Here is a 26,989-nt window from a genome sequence, read left to right as displayed (position 1 = left end):
TCCGTCAACATTTAAATGAAATGCTATGGCAGGAGACTCAGGAGGACCCCGCTGCTGACACAGAGACATAAGAAAGAAAGACTACATTTTGCCAAAATGAACTTAAGCCAAAATCATCCTGGGAAAACGTCTTGTGGACAGATGAGACCAAAATAGAGCTTTTTGGTAAAGCACATCATTCTACTGTTTACCGAAAATGGAATGAGGCCTACAAAAGAAAAGAACACCGTGCTTACAGTGAAATATGGTGAAGGTTTAATGATGTTTTGGGGTTGTATTGCTTCATCTGGCACTGGGTGCCTTGAACGTGTGCAAGACATCATGAAATCTGAGAATAACCAACAGATTTTTATGGTTATAGGAAGCAACAACTGATTTCCATATTTTTTTCCAAAGAGTGTGCAACCAAATAATAAGTTAAGGGTGCCAATAATTTTGTCCAGCCCATTTTTGGAGTTTGGTGTGACATTATGTCCAATTTGCTTTTTTTTTTCCCCCTCCTTTTTTGGTTTAGTTCCAATACACACAAAGGGAATAAAAATGTGTATAGCAATGTGTAACTGCAAATAAACAGGTGCTGTCGTTATGGACTCAAGAAAAGACATCACAGCAGCACCACATGAGACATACCAGATTAAAGGTGTTTAGTGCTGGAAGAAGTTGTGGGGGTAGACCATGTTGTTGCTCGAGAAATCTGTTCCAAGGAAGCCAAGCTTTTCCAGCCCAGGAAACAGCAAAGGCCAGAGTGGAATGTGCTTGCAATCCTTAAGGAACTTGATTACCTGAAAATTGTGGGCTTTTTCAATAGCACGTTTTAACCACCTACAGATGGAACTTTAGATGCCTTTTTTGCCCTCATTGGGGCTTAAATATGAATGAAGAGATTAGAATCTCCATTTCTATGTAATGCACAAGACCTCTATTACACCTAAGTGTGAAAAGTTCTATCTTTCTTATTAGATTTATTACAGAAAAGTAGGTAGAATTATATTCTACTTACTTATGGGTTGCCCGTGGGCAGCCCAGAAAAACCCTAATTTCCCAAATACCTAACTTATATTTAAAAGTGCAATCTTTATTGTGTAATTTCTGCACATATAAACAGTTTAAAATTTACACTTTCGCCATGTATGTCCTGATAATGCAACTGTATATGACTAATGGCAACATAGGATGCCTGCAGGCACATCCATGCACCTTTGAAGGCAGGACAATGGCTGATAGATAAAATCTAAATGGCCCCCCTCAACATGTTTCGCTACCTAAGTAGCGTTGTCAAGAGGCAAACAAGCGTTATTTTGTGACGGAAGATAGTAACGGGAGAAATAGTGCATGCACTATTTCTTCCGTTCATTCTCCCGTCACAAAATAACGTCCTATTAATAACGGACTATAACGGATTAAAACGGATAATGTAAAAATCCTATAGACTATAATGGGATTTTCAAATGGATGTATGGGATTTTCTAATGGACGTTTAATGGCCGATTTTCTGGGTTTTCATAACGGAACGGATCTTTAAAACGGATTAATTTTATAGTGTGAAAGCACCCTAACACAGCATTCAACCATTCATTTTTATTTCACAGACAACATACCAATCACTGATTTTAGTTAACATTTTATTACAATTCACACTTTCAAATCCCTTTATCCCTATGTTCATTTGTTAGCCCTTACTTCTATATTCATTTCTATTTATTCATCTATCTGCATCTGTATCTATTTTTTCTTCTCTTTATATTTTATACATTATCTATTCCATTCTTTTCACTGCTTCTTATTCATCATTATTCTAGCCTTACTACTTTTATCCATTACTGCTTTCTACATTTTCCAGGTTTTGATCAATGACAATATACCCATAGATGTTATCAAGCCCACAGGAATCCCATCCAGGGTTTGCCTATTACCTTAATGATGTATCACCTCACATGTTATAAAATACCTTAATTTCCTGATTATTCTTACTAAGACATTCAGTTCTCACTGCTATTGAAAAAGGGGACAAGGCTCCCTGAAACACGTCTAGCCCAAGAACACTCTACTTGTGGACAAAAAGGAGGACTTTGAACCTAGGAATCTTCTGCACGGATTCCAAAACTCATCAGGAACCATCCCCCGCTCCACTGGCTAGCTAATGCGAAGAAGCCGGTAAGAGGCACATAGTGCCACATCACAGCTCATTCGGAACCCCCCGCGCACTTGTCCCCGTACCACCGGGCACTAGCGAGGTTCCGAAGGATTACAAATTGTGAACTCTGTGTTATTGTGTCTAACATCATTGCACTCAGAACCCCGCACATTGGTCCCCGCGCCGTCGGAGGTAGGGAGGTTCTGAGGCCATTAAACAGAGCAACTGATTATACAACAGTAAACCCCCAGCTTTGAGACCGCTAACACCTAGCCCTGTGCCGACAGAGTAAAGTGGGCTCAAAAAAGGGGGCCTCCAGCACTGCAAAAATTCTGCCATCAAATACTTTCAACTGATATTATTCCAATCCAGACATACAGCTGTCTTTGCAGTAAAAACAATGACTATGTCAGGTTAATTATAATTGTGGAAAGACTATTACTAGCTCCAGCACCTGCAGCACTTTAAGTGCTTAAATTGCCGAATGTCCAAATATTCCCTGACCTGTCCCTCCCTTTTATTCCGCTTATTCTCTTTTATATTCCTATATTTTAACCTTCATCCCTAGCCTAGTGGGACTGTTTTCCTAGATTTATTGTTGATACATCAGAATGTGTAAAAAGGTTTAGCTGAACGATTCGTAGATATCGTTCTGAGTTCTTCCATACGATGGAGGTCTCCTATTTCCGTAAGCCATTCTGTGATGGACAGACATTTCCATAGACTGGGTAGAACTGTCCCGGCAGCTTGAAGAAAAAAAGCGATATAAAGAATTAACCACTGACTTTTTACTCGACGGTAAGATAGACAAGCGTAAAGGTGCAGGAGCATGTTCTAGTTGGAAACCTGTCACCTTATGTGTAATATCTATAACCTTGCTCCAAAACGAATGAATTAAGTGACAAGACCACCATATATGGGTCATAGGGGGGAGATTTATCAAAGCTGTCTATGTCTCGCATCAATATAGATCAAACTACAGAGCGTTGGGCTGGTCTATTGAGCAACTAATTTATCAAAAGTCACACGGCTCTTGATAAATTCTGTGCACAGACTTTGGGATCTATGCTTTAGACTGTATTTAAACCTGCTTCGGCATGGTCTGACATTTTGGCATACTTTCAGCCGATGCGACTTGTCGCTGAAAAGTCACTTTTGATAAATTCTGCACCAATGCATTTTTCCGTTTAAAATAGACTAGAATGCATCATGTTCTAAAAATCCTCAAAGCAAAAGTCGCAGAAAAGTCGCACATATTTAGACTGCGACTTTCTGTGCGACAAATTTAGACAGGAAAAAACAGTCTAAATCCTTTGATAAATATCCCCCATATTGGCTATTTCTAGAGCGCATCTCAAACATAATGGAGAAACCTGCAAATAAAATGTATGTAGTACTGCAGGGACTCTGTACCACCTCGGGAGTATCTTATAGTTGGTTTCTTGACATTTGCCAGCAAGTGACATCTTGTGACATAAATAAAAAGATTTATCACATTCAGAGTCTGAAAAAGATGTTCCCAATTCCGATTCCCATGTCTTCAGAAAGGGAAGTATAGAAGTAGATACAGAGTCCAGCACTATATCATATATTAAAGAGATTTGTTTAATAGGGTGAAGTTTGGAAACACATACGTTCAAAAGGGGTCAGGTCCATTAAGAATTGAAGAGAATGAAAAAAAAAAAAGTGTTCCAACTGAAGATATTCCAAGTAGCAGATTATAAGTGAATATAAGCAAGTATATGTAAGAATAAATATAAGTATGAGTATAAATAATGGCACACAGTAATCTAATATCTCTCAATGGGATATCATTTATAGTACGATATTTTCAGGGACCTTGGTAAAAACATAAAAAATGTAGGTAAACAGCTGGAGATATTTATTTCACAGGGTAATGCTTCGTCCAACTTCTCTATTTTGACTCGCAGGTCAGTCTGTTGTTCATCTTCCAAGCATATGATGTCTCATAAAAGCAGCTAGATTTAACAGCTTCTATGATGTCGGCTGTAGAAGGTACAGAGGTTGTTTTCCACCTGGATGCAATAAGTGTCCTGTATGTTATCAAAATGTGACATAACTGTGTCCTGAAATTTGTGTCTGCGTTGTGTAGGCCTATATTTAATAGTGCAAGTTTGTTGGATAAGGAAACGGATTTGAGTGTTATTAGTTGTACCAGCTCATCTACACCTTTTTTCAATGCATGGAGTGCAGGACAAATCCAGAAGATATGGCTTATCTGTTGAGCCACATCCTCTCCAGCATAACTGGGAGTGAGAAGGGATCATGTAATGTAATTTGGCTGGAGTGTAATACCACATAGACATCATTTTGAAAAACTGTTCTCTCTGTCCTATACAAGATGTGCCTTTAAGAGATTTGAAAGCTTGAGCCCATTCAGTTAGAAATGATTAGATTTAATTCCTTTTCCCATTTGGAGTGTTGAATTCCATTGTTGACATAGAAGTCATTGTTGTAAAACTGATATAAAGGTTTAAGGGTGAGTTTTGAGATAGAATCAGATGATATGTTCATTAGATCAATTAAAGTTTGAGGAATAGATACTGTAGTCTGAGGGAAAGCTTTCAAATGTTTGATAATGGCGGTGTAAGTTTTCCTCTATGTGTTTGGAAAATTCTGTGTAAATTGGAGTGCATCAAAGGAGATAATCTTATTATCTCTGTAAAAATGTTTTAATAGGGTGAAACCCTTGTCTATCCATAAATGGAGGTCAGAGAGCGGGGTGAAGAGTGAAATGGATTCCAAAGTAAGATCGATAGAACTATCAGTCACAGAGTTACTACTCTTTGTGGGTCTAATATTCCATAGTTTGATGTTATCTGATATTACTTTATTCGTTCTAAGTGTGGTTTTGTTGATCTTAAGTGAATTTATTAGTAAGGGGGGGTCCAATCATCTATACCGCACATTGATTCCTCCAGCAGTACCCATGGTGTTTTAGTATTAGAAGGTTTCAACCACTCTAAGGATTGTTTCAATAGTGTGGCCTGCATGTAAGCTGATTGGTTAGGTAGACCAGTACCTCCATTTTCAGCTATCTTGGTCATTAAAGTTGCTGACAGTCTGGGTTTGGATTTAAGCCAGACAAAGTCTGGCATTTGTCTACTGAATTTGTTTAACACACTAATGGGTAATGCTAAAGGAATGGTACGCATGAGATAAAGAATTTTTGGCAAGATGAACATCTTGTAAACATTAATCCTTCCAAACTAGCTCCAATAGAACTTTCCTAGGGAGGATAAATCCTGTTGAATGGAAGTGTATAGTGCATTATAGTTCTCTGGGATTAAATTATTAAGGTCTACTGTCAAATTAATGCCCAGATAGGGCAGAGAGATTTTTTTTCCCATTTATATGGGAACGACTGTTGGATATGTGTGGTGAGCAATTTAGAAAGACAGATTTTGAGAATATGAGATTTATTGACATTGATTTTATAATAATATGATACTTCGCTATAATTCTCGAAGTTCTACAGAGATTTCAGGAAGAGAATGTTGTGGATCAGAAAGCAACAATAATATGTTGTCTGCAAAAAGGCAAATTTTATGAATTCCATTTGGTGTGGGTATACCAGATATAAAGTCCTTTTGTCTAATTTTAGCAGCTAAAGGTTCTATCACGAGAACAAATAAAAGTGGGGAAAGTGGGGATCCTTGGCTAGTTCCATTGGTTATACAGAAGGGATCAGAAGTGGTTGTTTATAAATAACCTGGCAGAAGGATTGATATATAGGGCATCCTGCATCTTCTAGCCCAAGAAATGAGGTCAATAACCCTACGAGTGCCATCACTAGCCTGGCGACCGGTAGTAAATCCCACTTGATCATGGTGCAGTAGATTCAGGAGCATATTTTGTATGCGACTGGCTAGAATTTTCGCATAGATTTTCATATCTAGGTTGAGAAGGGATATAGACCGAAAATTGGCTGGGGTGGTTGGGGCCTTTCCATGCTTTGGTAATGTGACTATGTTTGCTGCAAGCAGGTCTTGAGAAAAAGAACCTATAGTGGCCGCATAATTATACATGTTGGATAAGTGTGGGGATAGTACAATTGAGATCAAAAGTTTGGGCACCCCAGGTAAAAATTTGTATTAATGTGCATAAAGAAGCCAAGGAAAGATGGAAAAATCTCCAAAACGCATCAAATTACAGATAAGACATTCTTATAATAATATGTCAACAAAAGTTAGATTTTATTTCCATCATTTACTCTTTCAAAATAACAAAACAAAAAAAATGGCATCTGCAAAAGTTTGGGCACCCTGCAGAGTTAAATTTCTTGTACTGCTCCCTTTGGCAAGCTTGTAAACGCTTTTTGTAGCCAGCCAAGAGTCTTTCAATTCTTGTTTGAGGTATCTTTGCCCATTCTTCCTTACAAAAGTCTTCCAGTTCTTTGAGATTTCTGGGCTGTCTGTCACGCACTGCTCTTTTAAGGTCTATCCATAGATTTTCAATTATGTTGAGGTCAGGAGATTGTTAAGGCCTTGGCAAAACCTTCAGTTCACACCTCTTGATGTAATCCCCCGTGGATTTCGAGGTGTGTTTAGGATCATTATCCATTAGAAGAAGCCATCCTCTCTATAACTTCAGCTTTTTCACAGATGGCATCAAGTTGGCATCCAAAATTTGCTGAAACTTTATTGAATCCATTTTTCCTTCAACTCATGAGATGTTCCCTGTGCCACTGGCTGCAATACAACCCCAAAGCATGATTGATCCACCCCCATGCTTAAAGAGCACCTATCATCAACTAAACTTTCCCTAATCCTCCTCCCCATCTGTCCCAGACTAACTATCTCTATCCCTGTATTTATTTTAGTTTAAAACCCCATGTATATACCTTTTTCATAGCATCTTCGGTAGCTCAGTGTTGAGCAGTATACGAGGGCAGGAAGTGGGCGTGGCTCGGCAGGCGCAACATCATCAGAAGCCTGGCCGGGCCAGCTTCTGCCATTCTTCCTGTATGCGGCGCTCCCTTTCGGGAGCACGCAAGCACGCATACAGGCGGAGTACAGGGGAGGGACGGCAGCCTCCTCCTCTGTTGGCTATACATGTGCCATACAGAGAGGACCCCCGTGAATTCCTGCGTCCGCTCCTACCCCAGCTCTCCTAAGATTTCCGAAGCTAGAGCTGGGTGAGGGCAGAGCAAGGGGAGAGAGGAGGTACACGTCCCCTCCCTCATCTCCCTGAGCTCGGGAGGATGCAGATCTCCACGGGGAGAAGTACACGCCCCCTCCCTGAGCTCCCCGAGCTGAGGACGCAGATCTCCATGGACAGCCAGAGCAGGGGAGAGAGGAGCATGGCTCCCGCATCTCCCCTCGGAGGACACAGGTCTAGAAGCCAGAGCGGCGCTCATCTCCCCTCAGCCCTGTCTGTGTTTACTGTACATGGCCTGGGGATTCATACACTGCAGGGACTGGGAATAAATCTCTGCTTGGGGATTATTTCTATGTGAGGAGGAGGAGGAGGGGGGGGGGGGTCCCTGTTAGGTGTGTGTATGTATGCTGGGAGTTGTAGTCCCTGTTAGGTGTGTGTATGCTTGGAGTTGTATTCCCTGTTGTGTGTGTATGCTGGGAGTCCCTGTTAGGTGTGTGTATGTATTCTGGGAGTTGTAGTCCCTGTTGTGTGTGTATGTAGGCTGGGAGTTGTAGTCCCTGTTATGTGTGTATGCTGGGAGTCCCTGTTAGGTGTGTGTGTATGTATGCTGTGAGTTGTAGTCCATATGTGTGTATGCTGGGAGTACCTGTTAGTGTGTGTATGCTGGGATTTGTAGTCCCTGTTAGGTGTGTGTGTGTGTGTGTGTGTATGTATGCTGGGAGTTGTAGTCCCTGTTATGGGTGTATGCTGGGAGTCCGTTAGGTGTGTGTGTGTGTGTATGCTGGGAGTTGTAGACCCTGTTAGGTGTGTGTGTATGCAGGAAGTTGTAGTCCCTGTTAGGTGTGTGTGTGTATGCTGGGAGTTGTAGTCCCTGTTAGGTGTGTGTATGCTGGGAGTTGTAGTCCCTGTTAGGTGTGTGTGTGTGTATGCTGGGAGTTGTAGTCCCTGTTAGGTGTGTGTATGCTGGGAGTTGTAGTCCCTGTTAGGTGTGTGTATGCTGGGAGTTGTAATCCCTGTTAGGTGTGTGTATGCTGGAAGTTGTAGTCCCTGTTGTGTGTGTTTGTGCATGCTGGGAGTTGTAGTCCCTGTTAGGTGTGTGTGTATGCTGGGAGTTGTGGTCCCTGTTAGGTCTGTGTGTATGCTGGGAGTTGTAGTCCCTGTTAGGTGTGTGTATGCTTGGAGTTGTAGTCCCTGTTAGGGGTGTGTGTATGCTGGGAGTTGTAGTCCCTGTTAGGGGTGTGTGTATACTGCGAGTTGTAGTCCCTGTTAGGGGTGTGTGCATACTGGGAGTTGCAGTCCCTGTTAGGTGTGTGTATGCTGGTGTTTCCCAACCAGGGAATGCTGGGAGTTGTAGATTTGAAACACCTGGAGGCACCCTAGTTGGGAAACACTGGTGTATGCCCTGTATCGGTGTGGTGAACTACAACTCCCAGGAGACTACAGAGACAGCATGGTGGTGTTATACCACAGACTGAAGACTCCTGAATGACACATGCTGGGAGTTGTAGTCCCTGTTATGTGTGTATGCCAGTGTATCCCAACCAGTGCTGAGTTATATATTAGTGTGCTGTGTATAACGCAGGTTTCCTCAACGGGGGGGGGGGGGGACAAACTGCACGGGCTGGCTTCTGCTTTTTCATGGGGTGTTCATTAGCCCCATAAAGAGGACATAGAAATGCATGGGGTTTGTACAGGATATGAACATCACTGTATGAACCCTGTGCATTTCTATGTCAGCGTTCATACAGGGACGTAGAATTGCATGGGGTTCATACAGGGGAGCAGAGATGCGCGGGGTTCATACAGGGGAGCAGAGATGCGCGGGGTTCATACAGGGGAGCAGAGATGCGCGGGGTTCATACAGGGGAAGCAGAGATGCGCGGGGTTCATACAGGGGAAGCAGAGATGCGCGGGGTTCATACAGGGGAAGCAGAGATGCGCAGGGTTCATACAGGGGAAGCAGAGATGCGCGGGGTTCATACAGGGAAGCAGAGATGCGCGGGGTTCATACAGGGAAGCAGAGATGCGCGGGGTTCATACAGGGAAGCAGAGATGCGCGGGGTTCATACAGGGAAGCAGAGATGCGCGGGGTTCATACAGGGAAGCAGAGATGCGCAGGGTTCATACAGGGGAAGCAGAGATGCGCGGGGTTCATACAGGGAAGCAGAGATGCGCGGGGTTCATACAGGGAAGCAGAGATGCGCGGGGTTCATACAGGGAAGCAGAGATGCGCGGGGTTCATACAGGGAAGCAGAGATGCGCGGGGTTCAAACAGGGAAGCAGAGATGCACAGGGTTCATACAGGGAAGCAGAGATGCACAGGGTTCATACAGGGAAGCAGAGATGCACAGGGTTCATACAGGGAAGCAGAGATGCACAGGGTTCATACAGGGAAGCAGAGATGCACAGGGTTCATACAGGGAAGCAGAAATGCACGGGGTTCATACAGGGAAGCAGAGATGCACTGGGTTCATACAAGGAAGCAGAGATGCACGGGGTTCATACAGGGAAGCAGAGATGCACGGGGTTCATACAGGGAAGCAGAGATGCACGGGGTTCATACAGGGAAGCAGAGATGCACGGGGTTCATACAGGGAAGCAGAGATGCATGGGGTTCATACAGGGAAGCAGAGATGCACAAGGTTTTTACAGAGGTCTACATGTCAGCATTCATTGCACTGCAGCTTTGAGAGAAAATCATGTCAGGAGGGATGTACAGGAGAAATAACTCTGTAGCATGTACAGCTTCATTCAGGGGAAATTGAGAAGGAGGGAAAAACGGATTTTGGCGGCGGTCATCAACTGAAATCTACACTTGCAGAATTCTGCAAGTGGAGTTTTAGATTAAATCATTAACCTGTTTAGGACCAAGGGCATACCTGTATGCCCTCAGGGTTTCCGGTCACCACCGGTAACCGGGCGGTGAACAGAATGGGATGCCTGCTGGGGGGCTCCTGAGGCCCCCCCCCCCCCCATGTTGGTCAATTCAGACAGGAGATTTATGGTGATTCCAGGTCATATGGGTCTCCGGTGACCCGGTAAATAAGGGTGTTCGGGGCTGTACAAGACAGCTTCGATCACCCTGAAGTGATAGGAGTGAGGTGGCGGGGGTGCCACCCCTCCTATCTCTGCTATTGGACGGTCAGAAGCGACCGACCAATAACATATCGGGGAGGTGGCGCGTGGGTTAAAATTCAGTTCCTCCGCTCTGCCCATCCACGGTTGTCCGGGCAGAGCGGGGGAACTGCGATGTGAGCAGCGGTGGAGGTCCCTTACCAATTGCTTGCGGCGATCCTCCTCTAAGTGTGGCAAGCAGCGATCGTCCTGTTGACGGGAACAAGGAGATGAGTAGTTGCCTAGCAACATCTGGAGGGCCACAGTTTGGAGATCACTGCGCAGTGGTCTCTAAATTGTAGCCATCCAGATCTTGCAGATCCTCCTTCTGTGGCAAAATTACAACTCCCAGCATGCCCAAACAGCAAATGGCTGTCTGGGTATGCTGAGAGTTGTATTTGTGTACCTCCAGCTGTTGCATATCTACAACTCCCAGCATGCCCTTCGGTTATCAGTGCATGCTGGGAGTTGTAATTTTGCCACAGCAGGAGGCACACTGGTGAGGAAGCACCCAGTTAGGTAACAGAGCCTAACTCAGTGCTTCCCCACCAGTGAGCCTCCAGCTGTTGCAAAACTACAACTCCCAGCATGTATGGTCTGTCAGTGCATGCTGTGAGTTGTAGTTATGCAACATCTGGATGGCCACAATTTAGAGACCACTGCACAGTGATCTCCAAACTGTGGCCCTCCAGAAGTTGCTAGGCAACTACTCACCTCCTGGCTCCCGTCAACAGCACGATCGCCGCCCGCCACACAGAGGAGGATCGCCACCCGCAATTGGTAAGGGACCTCCACCGCTGCTCACATCACAGCTCCCCCGCACTGCCCAGACTACCATGGGTGGGCAGAGCGGGGGACCTGCACTTTAACCCTTGCACCACCACCACGATCTGCTATTGGTCGGTCGCTTCTGACCGGCCAAAAGCAGAGATAGGAGGGGTGGCACACCGCCACCTCACTCCTATCACTTCAGTGTGATCGAAGCTGTCTTGGACAGCCCCGAACACCCTTATTTACCGGATCACCGGAGACCCATATGACCTGGAATCGCCAGAAATCTCCGGTCTGAATTGACCAACATGGGGGGGGGGGGGCTCAGGTGCCCCCCCCCCCCCCAGACACTGGCATCCAGTGATTTCAGCCGGCATCCAGTTCCGTTCACATCCCGGATATCGATGGTGACCGGAAACCCTGAGGGCGTACAGGTACGCCCGTGGTCCTAGACAGGTTAATGATTTAATCAAACTCCACTTGCAGAATTCTGCAAGTGTAGATTTCAATTGGTGACCGCTGCCTAAATCCGTTTTCTCCTCCTTCTCAATTTTCCCTGGATGAAGCTGTACATGCTACAGAGTTATTTCTCCTGTACGTCCCTCTGACATGATTTTCTCTCAAAGCTGCAGTGCAATGAACGTTGACATGAAGACCTCTGTACAAACCTCGTGCATCTCTGCATCCCTGTATGAACCCCGTGCATCTCTACTTCCCTGTATGAACCCCGTGCATCTCTGCTTCCCTGTATGAACCCCGTGCATCTCTGCTTCCCTGTATGAAACCAGTGCATCTCTGCTTCCCTGTATGGACCCCGTGCATTTCCGCTTCCCTGTATGGACCCCGTGCATTTCTGCTTCCCTGTATGAACACGTGCATTTCTGCTTCCCTGTATGAACCCGTGCATTTCTGCTTCCCTGTATGAACCCGTGCATTTCTGCTTCCCTGTATGAACCCCGTGCATCTCTTCTTCCCTGTATGAACCCCGTGCATCTCTGCTTCCCTGTATAGACCCCCTGCATCTCTGCTTCCCTGTATGAACCCAATGCATCTCTGCTTCCCTGTATGAACGCTGACATAGAAATGCACAGGGTTCATTCAATGATAATCTTGACCTATACAAATCCCATTCATTTCTATGTCCTCTTTATGGGGCTAATGAACACCCCATGAAAAAGCAGAAGCCAGCCCGTGCAGTTTGTCCCCCCCCCCCCCCCCCCCCTTGCAGCCCGAGAAAACCTGCGTTATACACAGCACACTAATATATAACTCAGCACTGGCTGGGATACACTGGCATACACACATAACAGGGACTACAACTCCCAGCATGTGTCATTCAGGAGTCTTCAGTCTGTGGTATAACACCAGCAGCTGTCTCTGTAGTCTCCTGGGAGTTTTAGTTCACCACACAGATACAGGGCATACACCAGTGTTTCCCAACCAGGGTGCCTCCAGGTGTTGTAAAACTACAACTCCCAGCATTCCCTGGTTGGGAAACACTAGCATACACACACCTAACAGGGACTGCAACTCCCAGCATACACACCTAACAGGGACTACAACTCCGAGCATACACACACACACCTAACAAGGACTACAACTCCCAGCATACATACACACACCTAACAGGGACTCCCAGCATACACACACAACAGGGAATACAACTCCAAGCATACACACACCTAACAGGGACTAAAACTCCCAGCATACAAAATAAGAAATATTTTTCACTTTTCTAAAAACTCCCAGCATACACACACACACACCCCTAACAGGGACCCCCCTCCTTGCTCTGGCTTCTCGGGAGCTCAGGGAGGGGGCGTGTACTTCTCCCCGTGGAGATCTGCATCCTCCCGCACGGTGAGAGCCGTGAGCTGGCTGGAAGTACGCAGCGATGTCCCGACAGGCTGACCTGGGCTGAGAGGTACGTGAGGAGGCTTTTCCCAGTCTCTTTCTCCCCATGCCACGGTGCTGAAGCCCTATAAAGTTAGGCCCCGGCCGGAGCTCTCCACAAACCTGTCCGTGCTCCAGTGCGCCTGCCCGTGCCCCCCCCTTTTGACATATTTTTGTTCAGCTATACAAGTGTCAAAATAACAGCACATCGCGGCCATTTGAACTTGTAAAATATTAAAGAGTTTTAGATATATTTGGATTAAGAGGATCTGGAAGAGAAGAACCACACCAGGAGTGAAATTTTCCATTAATAATTAGGTGGTAGAGGTAGATTTTTTTTTTTTTTTTACTTTTCAACAAGGTATCTTTAACCCTTTTAGAGAGTTCCTTTTTTTTCTAGAAGGTTGTCTCTTTGAGGGAGAAGTACAGGGTCTACTAGGGAGAGATTTCTCAGGAGATTAAACCTTGGCCACATTGGGGCTATGAAGATGACTCAGACCCTCTCTGCCTCCGCCTGCTGTAACATTGCCCAAGAAAACTATTACATGCTACAAAAGATGTTTTGAAGCTTTTAATGCCATGAAAACTACTTTCAATTCTCAATGATTTTAGTAGCAACCCCCGAGACTCTTGAAAGCAGGTCCCCTGTAGGAGGAGGCCTTCAACACGAGCCACCCAACTCCAAATGCTGAAATTTGTTATAGATTTGACCGGGAAAAGAAGCCAGAGTACACCCTCAATCAAGTTCTCCTTCAACCATCATATTAGGGAGAATCTTAGTCAATAAGAAATATTTTTCACTTTTCTAAAAACTCCCAGCATACACACACACACCCCTAACAGGGACCCCCCTCCTTGCTCTGGCTTCTCGGGAGCTCAGGGAGGGGGCGTGTACTTCTCCCCGTGGAGATCTGCATCCTCCCGAGCTCAGGGAGATGAGGGAGGGGGTGTGTACCTCCTCTCTCCCCTTGCTCTGCGGATGCAAAAATCCACCTCACACCCTGCTGCTTCTATCCTGCAGAGCTGCGCTCAACTGACTCTGGGCCAGCACGCGCCAGTTTTCACAGGTTTGAATTTTTCACCGGACACCGGCTCTCCTTGTCAGCGGGAGGAGCCTAAAGACGCCGCTAGCCGGGCAGAGTCAGGAGTGCGCCATGCAGGGATGCGCGCACAGCGCTCGTTCCCGCCTTTCTGATTGACAGGCGGGGAGCTGCGCTGAGTATGCGATTTCGTACTCAGCTGCCATGCCGGCGTAAGTCCAAAATCACTAAAAAAGGGACTCCTAGGGAGACCTGTAGTGGACAAAAGTTTACACACAAAAAACACATAAAAGTACATTTTTTTAATAGAACCCCAATTAGAAAATGTATTTATAGATAAACTATAAAATAAAATAAAAAATTTTTTTAGATGAGAGGTACTCTAACAGTTGGACAGAGGTTCTTTTCATTCAATTCTGTTCCCCTTCTCCAAACGTACCTTTGCTCATTACGGACAAAATGTTCAATTTCAACCTCATCAGTCCACAGAACTTGTTTCCAAAATGCATCAGGCTCGTCTATATGTTCATTTGCAAAGTTCAAACACGGATTTTTGTGGTGAGGATGTAGAAGAGGTTTTCTTCTGATGACTCTTCCATGAAGACCATATTTGTACAAGTATCTCTTTATAGTGGAATAGTGTACCACAAATCCAGTGTCTGCCAGATCTTTGTGGAGGGATTGTGCAGTCAAACGTGGGTTTTGAATGGTTTTTTTTCACTATCCTGCGAGCTGTTCTGTCTGATGAATTTTTCTTGGTCTTCCAGATCTTGCTTTAACTTCCACTGTTCCTGATGACTGCCATATCTTAATTGCATTCCGAACAGAGGATATCGACATCTGAAAACGTTTTGCTATCTTCTTATAGCTTGTCCAGCTTTTGAGCGTCAACTATTTTCAGTTTCAGATTTCTAGACAACTGCTTAGAAGAACCCATGGCGCTGATTGTTGGGGCAAGGTCAGATGAGTCTGAGAATTTAAAACCTTTGAGATTGACATCACCTGGTCTTCCCAGATGATGATTGAGAACAATCCATGACACTGGCAGGTCTCAGCTTTGCAAAGGGGGCAATGCATGCTATAAATTCTGTTTTCTGTTATTTTGAAAGTGTAAATGATGGAAATAAAATCTAACTTTTGTTGCCATATTATAAGAATGTCTAATCTGTAATTTGATGCCTTTTGGAGATCCTTGGCTTCTTTATGCACATTAATACAAATTTTTACCTGGGGTGCCCAAACTTTTAATCCACACTGTAGCAGCAATACCTGCAGTTGTGGAGGGAGAAGGGGGATAATCAAGCAGTGGAAGTTCCCCAGTAGAGATCCTGGCTGTATGCGCACTGTCAGATGCGCTGTCGGCTGCAGCAGGCTGATGAGATGCCGCTCCCTGCTGCGCTTGTTCCACAAGAGGCAGAGGAGTTATAGGTCCCAGCGCACGGTGAGAGCCGTGAGCTGGCTGGAAGTACGCAGCGATGTCCCGACAGGCTGACCTGGGCTGAGAGGTACGTGAGGAGGCTTTTCCCAGTCTCTTTCTCCCCATGCCACGGTGCTGAAGCCCTATAAAGTTAGGCCCCGGCCGGAGCTCTCCACAAACCTGTCCGTGCTCCAGTGCGCCTGCCCGTGCCCCCCCTTTTGACATATTTTTGTTCAGCTATACAAGTGTCAAAATAACAGCACATCGCGGCCATTTGAACTTGTAAAATATTAAAGAGTTTTAGATATATTTGGATTAAGAGGATCTGGAAGAGAAGAACCACACCAGGAGTGAAATTTTCCATTAATAATTAGGTGGTAGAGGTAGATTTTATTTTTTTTTTTACTTTTCAACAAGGTATCTTTAACCCTTTTAGAGAGTTCCTTTTTTTTCTAGAAGGTTGTCTCTTTGAGGGAGAAGTACAGGGTCTACTAGGGAGAGATTTCTCAGGAGATTAAACCTTGGCCACATTGGGGCTATGAAGATGACTCAGACCCTCTCTGCCTCCGCCTGCTGTAACATTGCCCAAGAAAACTATTACATGCTACAAAAGATGTTTTGAAGCTTTTAATGCCATGAAAACTACTTTCAATTCTCAATGATTTTAGTAGCAACCCCCGAGACTCTTGAAAGCAGGTCCCCTGTAGGAGGAGGCCTTCAACACGAGCCACCCAACTCCAAATGCTGAAATTTGTTATAGATTTGACCGGGAAAAGAAGCCAGAGTACACCCTCAATCAAGTTCTCCTTCAACCATCATATTAGGGAGAATCTTAGTCAATAAGAAATATTTTTCACTTTTCTAGAGAGGACTGAGATCGATTCTAAAACCTCAGGATCTGACTTTGAAGGGTTCTGGAATGACAAGCACCACGGAACCGCCAGTATGCATGAGGTTATTGACCCCCAAATTGACATTGCCTCTCTTATAGAAAAAGTTTTGTCAACTCGTTATAAATGGTAAAATCTTTATCTCACCATCCAAGTTCCGGCCACCCCTTAAGTAGGGAACTAGGAGGGAAGCTGTACCTACCAGGTTCTGTTGCTCTGGCCGTTGTGAAGCCCCCTTAGTGTGATTGATGGCTCTCATCACTGCTGTGCTCTGTCTGCTTAGGGAGCAGAGAGACGACGCAGGCCGGGGCAACTTTATTACTTCATATGATCACCATTCCTGGGGGGGGAAAAAAAAAGTCCTGTGAGAATAAAAATGTTACCATATATAACGCGTTGCCAAGCATTATATATGGTAAAATCTAACAGCTCCTGCACTCGCTTCATAGCCGCAGTGGGACACAGGTCATACATGTATGTCCTGGTGCGCTAAGAGCCAGATGCCCAGGGCGTCCTCTAGGGGTTAAAGGGGAACTCCACCCCTAGACATCTTATCCCCTATCCAAAGTCCCGCCGCTGGGACCCCAGCAATTATCTGTGCAGCACCCAACATTAATTTAGAACTCTGGGTGCAGACAACGGGGATTGTGACATCACTGCCACACCCCCTCAATGCAAGTCTATGGGGGCGTGGCGGCAGTCACTCTCCCTCCCATAGACTTGCATTGAGGGGGCATGGTGTGACGTCATGACCCCCACTCCAAGCGTTCGGAACAAAATGTTCCGAACACTGGGGCAGCTGAGTACCCCTTTAAGCGAGGATGCACCTGCAGGGGATTTTTTCCCACTATCTTAGACACATCTACCAACCAAGAATAAGGTTTTTAACGTTATTATGCACATTAAAAACCTGCCTTTTGCATGGTTTAGGTCCCGCATACAGGACAGCTTCAGGGTCTCAGCGATGTTCACTGCACCCCTAATAATATATTAATAGCCTAAGAATAAGGCTATTTTCACACTTCAGAATGTGCCATCTCCTAGACTGCTATGCATACCGTATGGAGTCCGCAGCAAGAATGGCCAGGTTCTTTCTTTCTGCGGACACAGAATTTGCAATTCCGTGCCAGAAACATCTGGCGCAGAAATTCCACCCTGCACAGCAGAATCCAATTGAATACAATGGGACTCAGCTGCTCCAGAATCTCCGTGCAGAATTCCAATGTGGAATTCCACACGGAAATTGTGAGGTGTAAACCTCTTATTCTATAATGTTACCCTCTTCATCAGTCAGAGTTAAATGAAACTATAGGAGATTTAGAATCCAAATCTGTATTTACAACAGTGTCCATCCCACGTCCTTTAGTCGGCGGAGAACCCATAAGGGAAACCAATGAAGGAAAGGCATCCAGTGGTGGAGCGGGATCCATAACAGATTGTCTTGGCATAGCCACAGCAACCAAAGCCTGCAATTCTTTATTTATAATAGTGTAGTTCCTCCATAAAAGATGGGAATTCTTGTTGTACAATATTTTTTTCAGTACAGGATTAGCATAACGGTTTAACCAGACCTAGTAAAAACCAAACCCAAAACAGACATTTTTTCATTTAATTTTTTTAATTCCCTACAAATATCTTTAGGTTTTCTTCAGGACCTTCCTGTCCTCCTAAAATGAAGAGGAGGAAGCCCACAATAAAAAATAAAAATAAAAAACACATTACCCCCTACAGAAAGTAAGTGAGCAAAGCCCCCCAGAGTCCGCTACTAACATGGTTGATTGACGCCAAGCGCCCCAGAGATGTTGAGCAGCAAGCAGCAGGAGCATCCGTGGCAACAGCGGGATGTATAGAGGGAACGGGCACCTTTTGTATGCTTCCCCATTCAAATTCAGCACCCTCTGAAGTTCCGGCGGCATTCCCAGTGGACAGCACCATCTCAGCTAGCCAATCCTGAGAACATAATAGACGCACGACGCCTGTAGCCTGCAGCAACCAGGGAAAACTTTTTAGTGCTCCCGAGGCTGGCCAAACAGCATGGGCCACCCGCATCAACTGCCAGAATTGTGAGGGACAAAGCATGGGACTAGAGAGGCACCACCAGAGAGTCATGACCTGGTGCCATGAGGGAAGAGGGAGACTCCAGAGTACCTGATTTCCACCAAACGGACCCTAGACCAGCCCAGGACCCAGAGGTAAAAACCTCTCTGTACCACTACTCCATAAGAACAGAAAACACGGAGGGGTCTTTTTAACCTTTGTGCTTTCTGTTTCTGTTAAGAGCTGCTGGGGGGAATCTCATGTGGTGCTGTCATGATGACGATATGAAAAAAAATGCAATACTTGCCTGCTGTCCCGGACTTTGAACAAGGATATTTTATTTATTTATTTATTTTTTACTCTGCATGGATTTGCAGAAAAATCATGACACAGATATAAAGCATTTCTGCCCCTGATTGGCCAGCAGATCAGCATACATTGGCTTACAGTGGCTTCATTGTAGTTTAGTGTAGATGGCGCAGAGTTTCCATTTGGACAGTGCAGCAATAATGTGAAAGGGATCTTTGCAGAGTATGTGAATAGGGTTTAAAAAAAATTAAAAAATTAAAAAATTAAAAATTAAATAAAAAAAAATAATAATAAAAAAGAACAGAAATGGCATGTTCTAAAACATAAGTTAGTGAACATGGCTTAATTCTGATCTAACCAAATATGCAATATCCAGTGCAATGTAGGCATTACGGTCATTTAAATATCTAAATTGACAGGGCAAAGTAAAGGTCAGTCAGGTTCTTAATGCCAAGACCCCCACCGATCATTACTTCTAGGCAATGAAAGCGCACAACTGCTTACTTCACTATACAGCTTAGGGCACAAGCCAACTGATTACAAGAGACAGGCTTCATTATAGTCTATGGAGTCTGTCTCCTGCTTCAATTGAAGAGCTGGGGAAGAGTTCTAGTAAAGGGCGCTGCTGTTGTGCCCTTCACCCAGCTATAAGCAACTGCATTGAGCATACATCTCATACAAATTTTGTCAGTTTTTTGTATACAGTTTAAAAAAAAAAAAAATACACATTTATCTTGAAAACAAAACAAAACCGTATTGCAAAATAGTGATGTGAATGTAGCCTAAGAAACTTTTTTTTTTATTTTTTTTTTTGCATCAAGTACTGCCCAATCAGCCTGGCAGAGGTTCATTGCCTCTATTTAGTAGGTGCCTGCTACCTTTTCCTTCTACACCCTGATGTATGTAGAGTAGTATGGAGTAGTATGTTTAGCAGAAACATTGTATCCACTCGTGCCTCTGTGCTGCTTCTACTTTTACATGATAAATTGTGCCATCCATAGAAAAGGCAACAAGATATAAGCAAAGTGGCAAAGTTGCCTACACAACATATTCAGCCCTCATCACTTATAGATACCATCCTTACCATACTGCTGTCAGAATGCTTGGTACATGAAACATGGCTGAGTTTCACATTGGGCTGAAGGGCCAAATTCTCTTCAAACATCATCTGGACAGAACTCTAAGGCAGAAAGAGAAAAAAAACATATTTAATATCAGTAGATATGCAAGTACAAAATGATAAGCAGGGGTGTGGAAATAAAAAATAAATAAAAAAAAACAACTTGTCCAAGGGACTAGAATGGAGCACAATCTACTTGTCCCTCATGACAATCCACTTGTCCTGGAACATAAAATAATTCCAACCAAAATAGTATGTAAATAAGGCCCTTTATTAATAGAAACTTAATAGGCAAACCAGTATGTCACCCCATTAGGTGGATAGGGCCCTGATAAGTAACTCCGCCCCATTAAGTAGGTAGTATCCTTTAGGAAGGTATGTCCCTTTATCAGGTCGGTAAGTCTCCTCATCAGTGGCGTTGCTAGGGTTGGTGTCACCCGGTGCGGTAGAAAATGGTGTCACCCCAACATGCTGGGAGTTGTAGTTTTTCAACAGATGGAGGCACCCTGGTTGGGAAACACTGACATAGATAGGAAATATATATAGACCAGGGTTACTCACCTATTTTTAGTGAGGGTCCGCTTATCCAGGTCTGCCATCCGGTAAAGGTCCAAGCTGTATGCACACCTAGAGGCCTCAGTGCCATGAAGGCAATAGCAAACTAACAACTGAAGTGTGGAGGATGTATGACCTGAATACTGCTGCACACTGTAACCTCTGACTATAATACTGCCACACACTGTACCCACTGAATATAATACTGCCACACACTGTATCCCTGAATATAATATTGCCACACACTGTACCCTCTGAATATAATATTTCCACACACTGTACCCTCTGAATATAATACTTCCACACACTGTACCCCTGAATATAATATTGCCACACACTGGGCCCCTGAATATAATACTGCCACACACTGTACCCCTGAATATAATACTACCACATACTGTGCCCTGAAAATAATACTGCCATCCACTGTGCCCGTTATATTACTGCCACACACTATTCCCCTGCAACATTACTTGCAGATGCTATGCTCCAACGCTGACTAATGTACCTCTGTGTCTCTTAAAACAATAAAATGAAGCCGCTGTGCCTATAGAATGAATGATGCCACTGTGACCCCAGAATTAATGATGCCACTGTGACCACAGAATTAATGATGCCACTGTGACCACAGAATTAATGATGCCACTGTGACCACAGAATTAATGATACCACTGTACCCACAGAATTAATGATGCCACTGTGACCACAGAATTAATGATACCACTGTATCCCCAGAATTAATGATGCCACTGTGTCTACAGAATTTATGATGCAATTGGGCCCACAGAATTAATGATGCCACTGTATCCCCAGAATTAATGATGCCACTGTGCCTCCAGAAATAATGATGCCACTGTGACCACAGAATTAATAATCCCACAGTACCCAAAGAAATGATGATGCCACTGTGCCCCACAAAATTAATGATGCTACTGTGACCACAGAATTTATGATGCCACTGTGCCCACAGAATTTATGATGCCACTGTGCCCACAGAATTTATGATGCCACTGTGCCCACAGAATTTATGATGCCACTGTGACCACAGAATTTATGATGCCACTGTGCCCACAGAATTAATGATGCCACTGTGCCCACAGAATTTATGATGCCACTGTGCCCACAGAATTTATGATGCCACTGTACCCATATAATTAATGATGCCACTGTACCCACAGAATTAATGATGCCCCTGTGACCACAGAATTAATGATGCCACTGTACCCACAGAATTAATGATGCCACTGTATCCCCAGAATTAATGATGCCACTGTGCCTACAGAATTTATGATGCCATTGTGCCTACAGAATTTATGATGCCATTGTGCCTACAGAAGTATTGATGCCACTCTGCCTCTAGAATTAATGATGCCTCTGTGACCGCAGAATTAACGATGCCACTGGACCACAGAATTAATGATGCCACTGTGACCACAGAAGTGATGCCACTGTACCCATATAATTAATGATGCCACTGTACCAACAGAATGAATGATGCCATTTTGACCACAGAATTAATGCCACTGTACCCACAAAATTAATAACACAACTGTATCCCCAGAATTAAATGATGCCACTGTGCCTCCAGAAGTAATGATGCCACTGTGTACCACAAAATTAAGGATGCCACTGTGACCACAGAATTTATGATGCCACTGTGACCACAGAATTTGATGCCACTGTGACCACAGAATTTATGATGCCACTGTGCCCACAGAATTAAGGATGCCACTGTGCCCACAGAATTAAGGATGCCACTGTGTTCCACAAAATTAATGATGCCACTGTACCCACAGAATTAATTATGCCACTGTGCCCACAGAATTAATGCCACTGTGCCCCCATATGAACTTTGCCACTGTAACTCTCCATCTGTTGTAAACTACAACTCCCATCATGCACAGACAAAAGGTCATCATGGTAGCTGTTCTACAATAACTGGAGAGTCACAGATGGGGGAACACAAATTTTTACCTGACAGCTTAGGCTCGCCGTCCCAGGTCCTGCACTGCTCCACTGCTCTGGCCTCTTCTAGTCAGGCCTGGCCAGAGCAGATGATGCAGGCAGCTAATCGTGCTGCTTGCATCATAGGAGAAGTGCCGGGCAGGGACACATCGCTCCCTTGCTGCAAGCCGCGGCTATTCATTTGTATTGGCGTCTTAAAGACACCACTACAAATGAATAAGGGGAGATCCAGCGGATGGTCCGAATGACTGGCGGATGCAGTCCGGATCTGGACCGTGGTCTGTCAGTTGAGTTCCCCTGATATAGGCCTAGATCAAATGTTTCCTAACCAGGGTGACTCCAGCTGTTGCAAAACTACAAAACTTAGCATGCTGGGAGTTGTAGTTTGGAACAGCTGGAGGCACCCTGTTAAGGAAACACTGATCTATGTCCTATCTCAGTGTTTCCCAAACAGAGTGCCTCCAGCTGTTACAAAACTACAACTCCCAGCATGCATGGACAGCATTGTAGCTTTGCTTTGGAGACACCTTGGTTGGGAAACAATTTATGTCAGTGTTTCCCAACCCTCCAGCTGTTGCAAAACTACAACTCCCAGCATGCTAGGAGTTGTAGTATTGCAACAGCTGGGGGCTCCCCTGGTGAGAAAGGGGTGGGGGTGAGCAGGGATCGTGCTGGGAAGGGGGGAGGGATGATGCTGGAAAAGGGTGGGCATGGATGGTGGTGGGTAGTTTACCTTACCTGCCTTGGAACACCACTGGGCTCCTGTATCCTCCAGGCACTTCCTGCTTGCTGGGGTCATGTGATGTTTTGGTGTCACATGACCCAGGCAGAGCAGTAGAAAGCTGCCAATCAGGGGGAAGAGAAGCCGAGTAAGTGCCAGATAACTCCACAGACTCGCTGTGTGCATGCTTGCTCTGCACTGCAGACTGAGTACAGTATACAAAAATAGCTTGTGACAGGGTGTCACCCGATGCGGCCCGCACCCCACGCACGCCCCTAACAACGCCACTGCTCCTCATCAGGTAGGTAGGCAGGTAGGGCTTCCCCTAGTAAGTTAATAATGCCCCATATACAGTTGGGATCAAAAGTTTGGGCACCCCAGTTAAAAATTTGTATTAATGTGCATAAAGAAGCCAAGGAAAGATGGAAAAAATCTCCAAAAGGCATCAAATTACAGATTAGACATTCTTATAATATGTCAACTAAAGTTAGATTTTATTTCCATCATTTACACTTTCAAAATAACAGAAAACCAAAAAAATGGCATCTGCAAAAGTTTGGGCACCCTGCAGAGTTAATATCTTGTACTGCCCCCTTTGGCAAGTATCACAGCTTGTAAACGCTTTTTGTAGTCAGCCAAGAGTCTTTCAATTCTTGTTTGAGGTATCTTTGCCCATTCTTCTTACAAAAGTCTTCCAGTTTTTTTGGATTTCTGGGCTATCTGTCAAGCACTGCTCTTTTAAGGTCTATTGATAGATTTTCAATTATGTTGAGGTGATTGTGAAGGCCATGGCAAAACCTTCAGTTTACGCCTCTTGATGTAATCCCCCGTGGATTTCGAGGTGTCTTTAGGATCATTATGCATTTGAAGAAGCCATCCTCTCTATAACTTCAGCTTTTTCACAGATGGCATCAAGTTAGCATCCAAAATTTGCTTAATTTTATTGAATCAATTTTTCCTTCTACTCGTGAGATGTTCCCTGTGCCATTGTCTGCAATACAACTCCAAAGCATGATTGATCCACCCCCATGCTTAACATTTGGACAGAGGTTCTTTTCATTAAATTCTGTTGCCCTTCTCCAAAGTACCTTTGCTCATGCCGGCCAAAAAGTTCAATTTCAACCTCTTCGGGCCACAAAACTTGTTTCTAAAATGCATCAGGCTTGTCTATATGTTCATTTGCAAAGTTCAAATGCTGATTTTTGTGGGGAGGACCTAGAATAGGTTTTCTTCTGATGACTCTTCCATGAAGATCATATTTGTACAAGTATCTCTTTATAGTGGAATAGTGTATTGTGCAGTAAAACGTGGGTTTTGAATTGTTTTTCTCACAATCCTGTGAGCTGTTCTGTCTGATATTTTTCTTGGTCTTCCAGATCTTGCTTTAACTTCCACTATTCCTGATGACTGCCATTTCTTAATTACATTCCGGACAGAGGATATGGACATCTGAAAACGTTTTGCTATCTTCTTATAGTCTTCTCCAGCTTTGTGAGCGTCAACTATTTTCAGTTTCAGATTTCTAGACAAGTGCTTAGAGGAACCCATGGTGCTGATTGTTGGGGCAAGGTCAGATGAGTCTGGGAATTTAAAACCTTTGACATTGACATCACCTGGTCTTCCCAGATGAGGATTGAGAACAATCCATGACACTGGCAGGTTTCAGCATTGCAAAGGGGGAAGGGCATGCTATAAAATCTGCAGGGTGTCCAAACTTTTGCAGACGCCATTTTTTGGTTTACTGTTATCTTGAAAGTGTAAATGATGGAAATAAAATCTAACTTTTGTTGACATATAAGAATGTATAATCTGTAATTTGATGCCTTTTGGAGATTTTTCCATCTTTCCTTGGCCTCTTTATGGACATTAATACAAATTTTTACCTGGGGTGCCCAAACTTTTGAACCCCACTATAGACATGTCCCCCATTAGGTAGAGCTCCCGTATATGAAGACAAGCCTCCAGATAGATATGACCCCAGTAGGTAGACAGGCCCCTCATAAATATGACCCTTATGTAGGGCTCCCCAGTAGGTAGACAGGCCCCTCATATATATATGACCCCCATCAGGTACGGTTTCCCAGTAGGTAGACAGGCCCCCAGATGGATATGACCCCCCATCAGGTAGGGCTCTCCAGTAGGTTCACAGGCCCCCAATAGATATGACCCCATCAGGTAGGGCTCCCAAGTAGGTAGACAGGCACCTCATAAATACGACCCTTATGTAGGGCTCCCCAGTAGGTAGACAGGCCCCTCATATATATATGACCCCCATCAGGTACGGTTTCCCAGTAGGTTGACAGGCCCCCAGATGGATATGACCCCCATCAGGTAGGGCTCTCCAGTAGGTTCACAGGCCCCCAATAGATATGACCCCCATCAGGTAGGGCTCCCCAGTAGGTAGACAGGCACCTCATAAATATGACCCTTATGTTACATAGTTACATAGTAATATAGTACGGTTGAAAAAAGACATACGTCCATCAAGTTCAACCAGGGAATTGAAGGGTAGGGGTGTGGCGCGATATTGGGGAAGGGATGGGATTTTATATTTCTTCATAAGCATTAATGTTATTTTGTTCCAGGAATGTATCTAATCCTGTTTTAAAGCTGTTAATTTTTCCTGCTGTGACCAGTTCCTGAGGTAGACTGTTCCATAAGTTCACAGTTCTTATGGTAAAGAAGGAGTGTCACCCCTTGAGACTAAACTTTTTCTTCTCCAGACTGAGGGAGTGCCCCCTCGTCCTTTGGGCGGGTTTAACCTGGAACAGTTTTTCTCCATATTTTTTGTATGGGCCATTAATATACTTATATACATTTATCATATCCCCCCTTGAACGTCTTTTCTCAAGACTAAACAATTGTAACTCCTTTAATATGTAGGGCTCCCCAGTAGGTAGACAGGCCCCTCATATATATATATGACCCCCATCAGATAGGGTTTCCCAGTAGGGAGAAAGGCCCCCAGATGGATATGACCCCCGGCAGGTAGGGCTCTCATTTAAACAATTATACCCCCCTTTAGTAGTAAGTAACTGCTAGTAAGTAACTGCTACTTATATCTGCCTGCGGGGACTTCCTGATGGAGGTGCGCGCTATAAGTGGCATCAATGCACGCGCCGCACAAGACATCGGTGTCCCAGCACTTGCGATGACATCACTCATCGCGCGCACAACCACCAGGAAGTCCTTGCAGACAGATGTAAGTAGCAGTTACTTACTAGCAGTTTAGTGACGGGGCAAAAATGGTTGCCCCGTCATATGTGAATTTCTTCTGCCATTTAGCGCTGCTTGCCCGAAGCAGGGCTAAATGCCAGAGGAAATCACCTGCCCAGGACCCGGAACTGCTTGTCCCGGGTTTTGGGCGATACAAATTCCACATGCCTGATAAGTAAAATATGTAAGCTATTATAGGGGGACTATCAGACTATAGGAACTGTTAAAAGGGAATCTGTCATCAGTGTCACCCGCACTAACCTGCTGGTAAAGACTGGTGACACTTAAGATAATTATCCCTGATCTGTGGTCCCATTTGCACGTTGTTCTCCTTGTGTGGGTGGAATGGTTGGTGCATGGGCGGAGATCCAGGATCACACCAACCTCACCACTGCTGCTGCTTCTTCACTCTGCCTGGCTGTGAGCAGGCTTGAAACAGCAGCAGGGGCTACATCAGTGTGCTCCTGAATCTCTGCCTGTGCACCAAGCATACCACCCAAACAAGGAAGATAATGGGCAAATGGGACCACTGATCAGGGATAGGCAAGTATCATTATATGGGTCACATGCAATACCAGCCTGTACCAACAGGTCAGTGCTTGAGACACTGATGACAGATTCCCTTTAAAGAGGTCATTAGTGACTTATAACAATGGTGGCTAATCCTCAGTTCAGACTCTTGGTAT

The 26,989-nt window shown here is 44.6% G+C and overlaps 1 protein-coding gene across 6 annotated transcripts in view; it reads right to left on the bottom strand.

Moving 5' to 3' along the window:
• C2CD2L (C2CD2 like) overlaps positions 1–26,989 on the bottom strand; it is a 260,267-nt gene that overhangs the window by 150,077 nt on the left and 83,201 nt on the right. For 3 of the 6 annotated variants that reach the window (XM_056544589.1, XM_056544588.1, XM_056544590.1), the window contains exon 2: positions 19,811–19,906. In XM_056544589.1, the coding sequence (XP_056400564.1) occupies positions 19,811–19,906 (96 nt within the window). Of the gene's footprint in view, positions 1–2,690; positions 2,881–16,582; positions 16,721–19,810; positions 19,907–26,989 lie in introns of those variants that run through there. The other 3 variants (XM_056544592.1, XM_056544591.1, XM_056544593.1) reach the window with 3 other exon arrangements.

This window comes from Hyla sarda, chromosome 10 (assembly GCF_029499605.1).
Source record: "Hyla sarda isolate aHylSar1 chromosome 10, aHylSar1.hap1, whole genome shotgun sequence".
Classification (NCBI taxonomy): domain Eukaryota; kingdom Metazoa; phylum Chordata; class Amphibia; order Anura; family Hylidae; genus Hyla; species Hyla sarda.
Note: the sequence above shows the minus strand (reverse complement) of the source record. Positions and strands in the feature narration are given on the sequence as shown.